Source organism: Plectropomus leopardus, chromosome 11 (assembly GCF_008729295.1).
Source record: "Plectropomus leopardus isolate mb chromosome 11, YSFRI_Pleo_2.0, whole genome shotgun sequence".
NCBI lineage: Eukaryota > Metazoa > Chordata > Actinopteri > Perciformes > Serranidae > Plectropomus > Plectropomus leopardus.
The window spans coordinates 15,772,722-15,785,020 of NC_056473.1; the positions used below are offsets into that span (position 1 = coordinate 15,772,722).

The 12,299-nt window shown below is 39.1% G+C and overlaps 2 protein-coding genes across 2 annotated transcripts in view; both read left to right on the plus strand.

Moving 5' to 3' along the window:
• Nucleotides 1–3,364: 3,364 nt before the first annotated feature.
• LOC121950131 (capping protein inhibiting regulator of actin dynamics-like) lies at nucleotides 3,365–7,260 on the plus strand. Its single transcript, XM_042496051.1, has 8 exons — nucleotides 3,365–3,612; nucleotides 4,359–4,452; nucleotides 4,691–4,773; nucleotides 4,880–5,000; nucleotides 6,004–6,155; nucleotides 6,278–6,352; nucleotides 6,753–6,902; nucleotides 7,234–7,260. The coding sequence occupies exons 1-8, from the start codon at nucleotides 3,511–3,513 to the stop codon at nucleotides 7,258–7,260; spliced, it is 804 nt and encodes a 267-aa protein (XP_042351985.1). The 5' UTR covers nucleotides 3,365–3,510.
• Nucleotides 7,261–7,309: 49 nt separating this feature from the next.
• The window catches only part of lrriq1 (leucine-rich repeats and IQ motif containing 1), a 40,961-nt gene continuing 35,971 nt past the window's right edge, over nucleotides 7,310–12,299 (plus strand). The window contains exons 1-4 of the mRNA XM_042496379.1: nucleotides 7,310–8,816; nucleotides 9,999–10,151; nucleotides 11,177–11,327; nucleotides 11,830–12,023. Of these exons, the coding sequence (XP_042352313.1) occupies nucleotides 7,317–8,816; nucleotides 9,999–10,151; nucleotides 11,177–11,327; nucleotides 11,830–12,023 (1,998 nt within the window). The 5' untranslated portion in view covers nucleotides 7,310–7,316. The remainder of the gene's footprint in view (nucleotides 8,817–9,998; nucleotides 10,152–11,176; nucleotides 11,328–11,829; nucleotides 12,024–12,299) is intronic.

The following is a 12,299-nucleotide window of genomic DNA, read 5'->3' on the forward strand; positions in this document are numbered from 1 at the left end:
ATTCCACTGGATGTAACTTTTCTAGGATGTCTACAATTATGATTACTGTCATTTGACTCCACCCAAATGCACCGAGTTAATTAGGACACTGCCTTCATACATTGCAAAAGGAATGGGTGGTATGTAATATTTTACACGTTCATATCTTACTGAAATTTCACAGGGGTAAATGATATAAGTGTGTGGTGCTAACCTCTGACCACGAGTGCACTATTTACTTTAAGCTTCAAAGACTAATAAATACACAATAGAAACCCACAAAAAGTTAGAGTTAGAGTAAAGAGTTTAACTTTCTCTTGATCACAGAGGATGGATGAGGCTCAATTGCCTCATTCAAACTCGACAGAAACAAAATAATTTGAATCTCTCGCTAGTCATCCAGTTAGTAAGTTCACTGTTTCAGCAATCACCAGCACTGGTTTGGTCAAAGTAAATCATTAATTCACCAAGTTAGATAGAAAAAACATGCCATTATTCTTACGGTCTCTCTCACTGCCGTTGTAGGACGCTGGCTTTTTACAGGCCTGTAACTTTTGCCTTCACCACTGGGTGTCGCAGTGTTTTTCAACTCAGCTGCCTGTTCCACCAGTAGAGACCAGAGGCTTTGCTGTGGTGGTGCGTGCTGTGCACTCCATACAATGTATTTAACAGAAAGGAGCACCTGTATTTGTGACTGTATTGAAAAACATACCTTAGAGATTTCTAAATACCCTGATATAGGTGTACCGTAATACTGTGATACCACCCCAGCCTTTTTGTGTTTGGAACATAATAAGGCTCTGAAGGAGTTAAATCCATGTTGTCTATATACGGTAAATGGATTAATAAAGGTCTACACATCAGACAAATTAACTTCAACAGCACATGCAAAATTTTGTAAATCATATGATGCATATTTAATATCTCATATTTGAGAAAGCTGTGACTTGAAACCTGTGCATTCAAAATGGCCAGTAAGAGAAAGTCAAAGGGCAGTTTAGGATGGTGGTAATTTTTCCCTCCAATCCCTTCTTTCGTCAAAGCCCCCAGATGGAAATGATAGGCTTGATAGGCCCATTGGCTGCCAAGATAATGGCTACAGACGAGTAACAGAAAACCCTTGACAGTGTAAACACACGGCCACTATCCAAACCGCTGCTGCGTTTGGGCCGGAGCCGCCATTGACTGGCGTAATCTGCTGTATAAATCTGCAGCTTGGCCCTGTCTGGCTGCTGTCTGGGTTTTGTGCACTTGGACAAAAGCGACGGACACCTTGCCCACTGACAAAGGGCCTGGCCCTAATCGGAGTGGACAAGGCTTGCTGATGGAGCCTTTTTGAGCAATTGAACTTGGTCAATGATTCTTAGAGGACCTAATGAAACATAAGGGACAGGCAGTTTGACTCCAACAACGGGGGCAGCACCAAAGTGTCCTGTTTCTGCCCGACAGCCTCAGAACTGAAGTTGTGCTCTGACCCGTAATGACCTTTATGAAAGCATTGCTGTGCCGGACCTGAGAAGATTCTGATGGTGTTGACCTTGTCGGCCACATAAGTGTTGTAGATGTGGTGCCTTTCATTGTCGTTGTGGAATTCAGTTTTAGCCTTTGAAGGAAAAAATTAGTCTGATGTGGCGCCATTCTGTTGTTTTGTTTTCGTCCTGGAGCGTCACGAGAGATGAGAACAGGCCTTAGTGTGTCTCCGGAGCAAACAGTTTGGGATGGAGAACATGCTGTTCTTCTTTGAAACTTTGAGGAAGGAGACTGGGTTCATTTTAGAAAGCCCTGGGGAATGTGTATGGGAAAACCTGTGTGGGCCACTGGAATCTCCTCAAAGGGAAGGAGTACAGCAAGAGAGACTTCACCACGGGAGAGAGGAACTGGGCTTTGTGATCAGAAATGCCATGGAAAAAGTGTGCATTGTTCACAGTCGAACACGTTTTTTGTTCTTCTGGTCCTGTGATTCACCTACAAGGTCTTAGGCTCACTGACCCCTTCTCGCTGGATGCCCAAAATGCCCACACAAGTCAGTGACACCACATTTCATTTACACTACGCAGCATTGTAACCAAACGACTTTACTGTTCTCAAGTTGCTCATTATTCCAAAAATGTGCCACTAGTGGCTAAGTGTGGAAATTTATATAATGTTGGTAGGAGAATAATGGCTATCTTTTCATTTGTAAAGATCTAACTGGTACTGTGTTTGATAAATTGGGCTGTATAGGATGTCCACCTGTAATCTTTGTATTATTTACAACTAATTTGCTAATTAGCCCTCCTTATTATTTTCAGTTGAAATCCTTGTAGCCTTTTGCAATTGTATTTTTCAGTTGGTAATATATTAGTAGCTTTTACCCATGGATGGATTACTAAATGCACCTGGGGGCCTACCTGGGGGGCCAACTGTTTCAAACAGCAAAAGTCACTCAAATGAACACACGCAGACTAGGAAGAGCCATTTTTTTTTTACAAAGAGACACAAAATGACCACAGAGATGAGCAAAATAACTGTCAAAAGAACATAAACACAAAGAAAAAAGACATAAACTGTATCTAGGAAGACACAAAACGATTACAAAGCAACAAAAAGACCATAAAAATACATAAAATTACCTTGATAACACAGAATTATCTCAAAGAGACCCAAATGACCACAAAAAGACCCAAAAACAAGGACATGAAAAGAGACTACAAAACGACACAAAACGACTAAAAAAGGCACAAAATTACCACAAAGAAACACAAAACTATCACTAGGAGTCACAAAATAACCCCAAAGTGAAACAAAGCCTTAAAAAGGTGCATAAAAACTACAAGGACACGCAAATCAAACACAGTTTCTGTCTCTCCCATGCAGCAGAGATGGTAGGTCCCTTTGCATAAATGAGACCAGGGATCCATTGTCTCATAATCCACCCATGCTTTTGCCTATACTTGAATTATCTTGATTCATCTTAGCGGGTTTCATTTTATGATCCTCTCTCCCCCTGGGCGTGATCCGGGAACAACTAAAGAGCTTGAATATTTCCCTTTCCACTCATCCAATCAATAATGAACCAACAACAAAACAGAGAACAATTCAACAACACTGATTGTAGAATATCATATAAACACGAAATATAACTATAGCAAAGTTTTATTTCATTAATGACTTTAACGTACAAATGCAAGAACTAAAAACATGTAAAAAAGAATATCCATAAGTTTAAATAAAATGTAACTGAAATAAATGTTAATATTTTGCTGAAATACGTTGCAAGAACACTTAAATTTTTGTTTCGCCTTTTGTACGGTTTGTCCCTCGAGAGATTCCGTACTTGGCAGTGGCGTTGCCATAGAGATTCAAGTACCTTGTAGACGCGAATGTGACTTGTGTTGTATGTTAGAGCATGTTGTATTTAACTACATATAGTTGAGATAAACGTCAAATATGGGTATTTTCGACAACTAACAACTTAAGATAACTTTTTGACGACGAATGGTGGCAAGTAAATCCAAAAGTTAAATGCCAGTGAGTCGCTGACGTTTTAAAATGGATGAGATATTTGACACAATTATGGTGGAGCCAAACAATCAAGTCATCTCAGATGAAACAAACGATGAACAGGAGACTTTTTCTTTTCACGAAAAAGAGGTGAGTAACGTCAACGTCCTGGTGAGGCCAAGACGCTGCAAATACATGATTTAATGAACTGTGAATTAAACAGGTGATACTGACAGCAAGCTAAACGTAGCTAATAACAGCTAGCTTACTTGCTGTCAACTCTCACAGGGCTGAACGTCGGCTTTTAGGCTATTTTTAACATATTTCCATGGTATGCTTTATGTTTTTGTTTAAAAAAAATGTTTTATGTTCAAGTATTTGGGTATTCAGCGTTTCACCTGGCTGAGGGCCAAAAAGTCACAGGTGAAAGGTGAAAGTTGAAAGCTAACTTCCTCACGCGGAAGCTGTCGTAGCTGCATGCTTGCTATAAATTTTTGGTATGTATATGTATAAATGAACCCCTAAACAATCAATAAGATTAATCCGGAAGACAAAAATTATCCCGTTAATACCCGAGCAAATTGGCTTGATTTCCTTGAAAACGTGGAAAGAAAGCAATAAGCAACGTAACAAGAAATGGCCCAAAAACTAGCAACAAATTACTCAAAATTTTTAAGAAAATTACCCGATAATAATAAATGAGAAAAAAAGTAAAATACAAAACAAACAAGAAAATTACCTTAAAAAGGTGCTTCACTTTGTTTTCACAAATTTGATAAAAATACACATTTGGACACTTAGCCTACAAGACTTAACATTAACCTTAAAATTAAATCAACAATAAAATGCAGATTTTGTTTTGAGAACAAACTAACAAACCAACTTTCTGTCAACAGGACTCAGATATTCCCCCATCTCTGCGCAGCTACTTTGAAACCTCTAAAAGTAGAGCAGAAGTTTGTGAGAAGCTCATCCTTGACGAATTTGAAGGTAAATTGCATAAGCACAATGCAACATTATGTTTAGAGAGGCACTACTTCTCTGTAGCAAAAAGGGCATGGAATCAGCTCTTAAGGTTGGGAAAATGGTTGCTTAATTTCCAAACTAACTGGGCCACTTTAATAATTATCTTAGTTTACTATTCTGTATTTCTTGGTAGATCTCCAAATTATGTTAGGGCTAAGACTGTTTTCCATGGTTGATGTGTTTTCTTTTAAATGCATCACAGAGTTCCCTGCATCACATCACACAGAGGACATGATGAACTTGCCATTTGAACTGGATAAGGACGTGATAAAAGGGAATGACCGGGTAAACATCTCTCCTTACAATCTAGTCTCTAGTCTTTACTATGTGATGCATCCAAAGAACATAAGTTACGGCAAAACACTCTAAAGTTATGTTTTTCCTGATACAGGTCATTTGTGACACAGAAAACAAGGAGAACAACACATCCACTGACACCTTCCTTCTTCCTGCACCCACAGAGACAGAAGCACTTTTCACTCTCAGTGTGTCAGTGTGTCCCAACAGTGAGGGTACGGTATATGTTTTGAAAACTAAAGAGGAAATGCTTGTTTCAGCACTGTTTAAACCTAAGTCTCATATTCAAACTAAATCTAATGAAATTTTGTAAACTGAAAAAAATATGCTGCTGCTATATTTTAGACACAGTAGATTATTATATTAGTTATCTTTAAATAATCATTTTAGTGTGCATATTTCCCAGGTGAAAGTATGACTTTTTGGGCAACTCTTGTAAACTATAAAAAGAATATTTCATGAAGAACATTATTGTTTTGGTACGCATGATCTTATGTCAGAGTGACAGCACAATATGAATTCAAAGTGAACAAACTTAGCACGACATGCCGAATACTGTAGTTAACTGCACAGGTGTGATGGACGTTGACACTAAATTACAACTCCTTCCTCTCTGTTTGTTTTTTATTGCACCGTTGAGGCCTTGCAGGTCTGACAATTTACTGAAACATCATTGGTAATATATCAGCTATCCACAAGAGGTCACTGTTGACTTATTTTTGTTCTCACTAATGACTGCAATGTGGTACAGTAATGGTGAAGACGTACACAATACCATATTTTGAACAGACTATAGTATTACATTTTTAAAAAAGGCAAGCCTTAAATTTATAATTTCCTGAAGTGGTTAAAACTTTGATGATGCTAATGAACCTTTTTGGCATTGTGTTTATAAATATGTCTTTAAGCAGATGAAAATGCACTGACTAGAATTACAGATTTAACATGTTAACAGACTATAGCTGCTGCACCACCAGTTTAGTTTTAAAGAAATTTGAAAGAATGACATTCAGTATATTCTTTCTGAATTGCCCAAGTGCTGCACTCATTTGAAGTTTTGAGATTGCATTATCTTTAAGAAAGTTTTTTCACTGCATTGTGTGACCTGAAGGGTGACAGAGAAGACATGCTTAAAATGAGCTAGATTAAAACCTACAATGGCACAAGTGCATGATTTTCCTCCTTGCTTACTGGACTTAAAATTTGTACTTGTCACAGATGAGTATACGGACAGCGAGAAGCAGTTGGCATTGGAATACGAGACAGAGAGAGAGCAACGACACTGTGAGGAGATGAAAAGAGAAGAGCAAAGGAGACAAATAGAAAGAGACTTCCAGGAGGAGCTGAAGAAGATAATGGAGACAGAAAAGGTGAGTCACTCAGATGGCAAGTCAATGTGACAATGTGACAAATATGATGTGCACAGAAAATTGTAAAATGTTATAATGTATGTCACTATCACTATTTCTATATTACTGCTCTCTGTATCCAGCTCCATCAGAGGGAACTTGAATTGATGGGGAAGAGAGCTCAGGAGAAACTTGAACAGGAGCTGCTGCTTCAGCAGGTATGCAGATATCGGCCTGTTGCAGTTTTCACCAGATGTTCAACCTAGAGAAACACCACTGGGTGTGGAAACTGTCCCTGGTTATTTATTCAGTTCAACACTGACACTCCTAAGCAAAGTTAATTATCTGAATTCATTGTTATTTCAATGACAATGAGAGTATGAAGAAAACATGAGCTATTTTAGGGGGATGTTCCACTCCTCAAATCAGAGGTCCATTGACTTTAAATACCAGATTATTATAAACTACATTCAGTGTTTATAGTTCCGTATTTCTCTTCAGGTTTTTAGGCTTTTGACTGTTTGCAATTTACATGTTTATTGTTTTATGTACTTAAAATTAAAATTAATTAAATTTTTCTAATGAACTGGGACAACGTGCTTTATTTTTGCCCATTAGGAACTGATCAGCAACTTAAAGAGACGAGTGGTGGAGGAGAGAAGGATGAGAGAAGAGGAGCAGAAGAGGATAAAGGATGAAGAGGACAAGAGGAGAAGGGAAGAGGAGAAAACAAAGATGGAGGCAGAGAGGAAAAGAACTGAGCAAAAAGTGAGGAGGAAGAAAGAGGAGGAGAGAAGGACAGAAGAAATTAAACTTAAAAAAGAGGAGGAGGAAAGGAGGAAGAGAGAAGAGGAGCAGAAGAGAATTAAAGATGAGGAGGACAAGAGGAGAGGGGAAGAGGAGAAAATTAAGATAGAGGCAGAGAAGAGAAGAATAGAGGACGAGATGATGAGGAAGAAAGAGGAAAAAAGAAAGATAGAAGAAATGAAACTTAAAAAAGAGGAAGAGGAAAAGAGGATGAGGAAAGAGGAGGAGAGAAGAATGAAGGATGAGAACGACAAGAGGAAAAGGGATGGGGAGAAAATTAAGATTGAGACAGAGAGAAAAAGAATGGAGGAAGAGGTGAGGAGGAAGAAAGAGAAAGAGATTAAAGTTAAAGAAGAGGAAGAGAAAAACAGGAAGATGGAGAGGGAGGAAAACATGAAGAGAGAGGAAGAAAGAAGCAGGGTAGATTTGGAGAACAGGAGACTGGAGGATGAAATCAAAATTAAGGAGGAAGTAGAGAGGAAAAAGAAAGAGGAATTAAAGAGTTTAAAGAAAGAAGAGGAGCTGAAAAGGGGGGATGAAAGAAAACAGCTTGAAGATGCCAGGAAGAAGATGGAAAAGGAGAAGAGGAAGATTGAGATAGAAGTGAGCTTGAAGGAGGAGGAGGAGAGAAAAAAGAAGGAAGAGGAAAATATGAGCATAGCGGAAGAGGTGAAAATAACTAAAGAGATTGAGGAGAAGAGGAAGCAGGAGGAGATGAGGAAAGAGCAGAGAGAGAAGGAGGCTCTGGAAAAGAAGGATAGAAAGACGAGGAAGACGGAAGGAAGAGAACATGGACATGTAGATGAAGAAGTAACACTTAAGGAGAGGGCCGAGGAGGAGAAGGGGCTAAGGAAGAGGGAGAAGGAAAGAAAAAAGATGGAGGAAAAGAAGGAGTTGAAGGAAGTGGTGAGAGAAAAGGAAACTGGAAATGGAACAATGAAAGGAGAACCAAGACCCATTGAAGAGGACGAGAGGAGGAAAAAGGAATATGAAAAGAAAACAAAAGAGGAACAACAGGTGAGAAGGCAGAAGGAGGACAAGAGACAAGAAGACGATGAGGATTACAGAAAATCAGAAGATGAAATAACGCTCAAGGACGCTAAGAAGGCCTTTAAAGGATATGATATGGACAACAGGAAGATGGAACATGAGGGCCAAACAGAGGACAAAGAGAAGAAGCAGGACGATGTGGAGAAAAAGCACGCAAAGGAAGAGGAGAGTAAAAGAGAGGAGGCAGAGAGGGGACTGAAGAAAGAAGAAGTGGAAGAAAACGAGAAAGAGGTCACCAGAAAGACAGAAGGAGTGAGACTTAAAGAGAAGGTGGACAGCAAACGTAGAGTGGTTCGGGGTAGGGAAAAGGAGACAAGAGTGGTGGATGAGCTGCAAGAGAAAAGACAAAATAACAGCATGATGGGTCAAAATAAGAACAACAATCCAGATGAAACAGAAAACACCATCGCCTCACACCTAGAAGACAGCCCCACCTGGACTTCCTCAACCACAGCTCCTTCACACAGTGAGTCTACAATCAGTCCCACAGGTACAGAACCCAGACCACAACAACATGACCCAGAGGAAAACATCAGTCAGATCTCTGCAGGTGAAACTGTGGACTTTGAGAAAAATAAAGCAGCAAAGCCTTCCACTGTGTCTGTTTTTTTACCTGTGTGCCTCCCAGAGCACACAGAGAAGAAGAGACTGTCATGGATAAGAGAGTGTATCCCCTGGTCCAAACTCTCCCTCCGCAAAGGGAGGAAGCAGAAAGGTTCTGTCTGGGGTCCGAGAGGGCTGAGGAGGGCTGCAGAGGCCAGCAGTCTGCCACCTCTCTGCCCAGACTTTCTGCTGCAGTCGACAGCCTGGAAATCCCTGCAGGAGGTAGGATTTTTACAAATGCTCTGCCAAGATACAGACACATTGACAATACCATTTATAAAGGATAAAGTTGTTTGAACACTGTAAAGCTGTGATTCCATCAAAAGCTTTCAATATAGTATCTTTGGAACCAAAACACCTACAGACAGGTACCTAGACCCTAGATCTGTGTAGCATTTCCACTCCAGACAGTACTTTTACATGTGGGTGGGGTTGTTGGTGCTGTATTTCCTTATTTACATACGAGAGAGTGAAATCTACATCCCGTTTATCATCCACAGACTGTAGATACATTTTTGAACAAAAAAGAGCAGGCTGGAGTGAAAGGCTCTCTCAGTGGAATTTTAAAAAATAGCAGGTTTGTGCATTGACTCCATCAGGCAAGAGCGGGGTTTAAGTGCTACCGGAGCGCTCAGGAACAACGCTTTGCCATGTTTTTTTCTCCAAGTGAGGATAGAATATATGCAGTTCACCTAATCTGGTTGCAATTAATATACATATAAGCTTAAAGATCCACTTTACTGAAAGTGTATGTCATCCAAGAGAGACAATAAAAACGGATGGAATGGTCAAAGTTGAAATTATATTGAAATTTAGGGTGTGTTGATGGATTCACGTCTTCAACTCATGCATTAAGTTAAATTACAAGTAAATGTTCAACCTTAAAAGTTGCAGTTGGCCCAGTGATTAAAATGATTTTTTCTCAGTCTACAGCTGCTGCAAAACATTACTTCATTTTATATTTATAGTTTACTAATGTATGAAAAACTCACAATATAAACAGTGGGTAGACCAGCCACAGCTCATCATGAGCACAGTGTTGATTCTCTACTGACCAATCAATGGACTGCAGTCTTTCTACCTCCACCTTTTAGTGCTGGATCTCTGTGCTAGGTACTTCAAGCAGAGGGGTGACGAAAAATAGGGACGGTAAAGAATGATTCTGTTGGTAAAATCCATAACTTTTCACACCAGAAATGCAAGGACAATGTTGTGTAATTACTCTAACTGCTGTCAGAGGGGGAAGACAAACGCACTGCACTTAAACTTTAAAGAGGATGCACCATATCATGCACCATTAAATCATTTCTGAAGGGTCCTTATTTCTTTGATATAATAGTGAAATTTCTCTGTGTCATGCTGCGCGCAACTGTGAGCCCTGACGGATCTTTGCCTCTTTTCTAGGTGATGACAGTGACCCTGGAGAACTTGCCTGGCTGTAACTTGTCTACTCTCGCTCAGTGTAGTGAGCTACGATCCCTCACCCTCAGACGCTGTGGCCTCAAATCCCTGGAGGGCATCAAGTTTTTACCACAGCTCTGCTACATCGATGCACAGGTGAATTTTCACTCAATACATAATGGGTCTCATTTATGAAATGTTAGTAAATCTTTGAGTATATTTGCATGTACAACTTTGGTATTAAATATCTACACTGGATTTCTGAACACTGCAGGAAACTTATATTTGATCATAGGCATGTGTGTCTGTTCATGAATGTAAATCAATTGTAAATTGACAGTGTGCTCCCAATAGTCAGCAATTAACATACACCCCGTCCATGAATTGCCAGTGACCACCATATAAGGAGGTGAAAATGACTATGGATAGGTGCATCCCGTCGACCAACGAACATGCTGCAAAGAAAAAAAGAGAGAGGGAAAAAGTTTTCTGACGCTGAGATTGAAGTTATTTTGAGTGAAGTGGAGTTGAGAAAAAATATTTTATTTTCTTCTATTTTTTTTATATTCTCTGTTGTTAAAACCATCTAAGAAATTCAATGAAAGGGGTTTAATATGAAACTATTAAAAAAAATGCAATAAAAACCCACAACAGCTACACGAGGAGGCTCTTTCCAGTCATAGCTGTCTGCTGCAGAAAAGCGAATTGCTTGCATCATTGGATAGACAGCGACAAACTCAGAAGCACATGTATTAACTCTATTTGAATAAACCACATTTTTAAGAAACCAAATCTGAAGCTTAAATCTGCTAATTGCCAACTATTGTAGCTTTAATGTGATATATTTTTAATCTTTTGTCATGTTTAACATATGTGTTTCTCCATATTAAAATTTTTATGTGCATTTCTTAGTTAAACAACACGCACTACGAGCAGTCAGAAGCAGGTGTAGATTTTGTTAGTACATTTCATAAATAGAACCCAATGAGTTAATGGTCTGGATTTTCACTGTTTTTCAAGTGACATTGAGTGATCCAAGATCTTTACATACCTTTATTTTGTGCTGTTCGATAGTGCAGATCTTGATTATTGTCAGTTAGATATCATTATCTTTGATTCTGGAAATAAAAGTCAGAACAGTAATATTTTGTTGTGTCCTAACATCATTTGTTTTGTCACAGGAAAATTATATCTCATTCCTCGACTGTGAAAATATGACTAGTTTAAGGGTTCTAAAACTTGCCCACAACAAGCTGACGTCTATCCATGGCTTAACTGGAGCTGAAAATTTGGACGTTCTAGACCTCTCACACAACTCCATCACCCGAATTGGTGAGAACTGAAAAATGTAAAATTTACCTTATAAAACATTAACTTTGATGTCTAAAATATTTCTTGTAAGAAATGTAGTAATAGATCATAGATTGTTGGCATTATAAAATGTGATTGTGTCACATCTGAGGTTGGTAGTTGTTTTGGAGTTTAAGTCTGTAATACTCACACAAGAGGGCAGCATCTCTCTTCTTTTCAGCCGTGGACTTCATTCCCTTTTATAATATGCATTGAGAAGTGATTTATTTACTGAAGTGAACTTGAGCCCTGAGGCTAAAGTCATAAATAGATATTGGCCAGGCAAGAGGTTAAACACACTGAATTGTATATTCAGCTACTGCAATATTGTGATCTGACTCACCCTTTATGGGGCTTTTTGGACCGTCTCATTTCAAATTACATTTCTTTAAGACATTCTAATACTTTGTTTACTGCTTATATGCAGGCTCAACCTGTGCTGTTTTCCAATCTGAATCCTCTGATTTTTGCATCTCATCCCCAGCTGGTCTGGAGTCTGTGAGGAGACTGCAGAAGTTGTCAGTCGATCACAACCAGTTGATCAATACCAAAGGACTGAGGGACGTATACACTCTCCTCCACCTGAACTGCTCACACAACCATCTGGCAAGTGTGGAGGGTCTGGAGAACAGTGCTCTGCTCAACACGCTGGACCTCAGAGCCAACAGCCTAACTGAGGTAAAACAAACAAACAAACAAACAAACAAACAAAAAACTAAATAACAAATGGCTACAGCTAATCACTGAAAGAACCAGTCCTGTTGTCACTCTCCTGTGTTGCAATTTTGTGAGATCTGTATAGAAACTGATTTGTATGTTTCCGCATGATAAGGGACTTGACACTCAACAGTTTGTATAGAATTACCCCCAAATTATTCAGTTTGTAACACTTCATTGTGTAGGGATGCAAGTAATTTGGAAGTAGGAATTAGCAAAAACCCAATGTCTAACAAA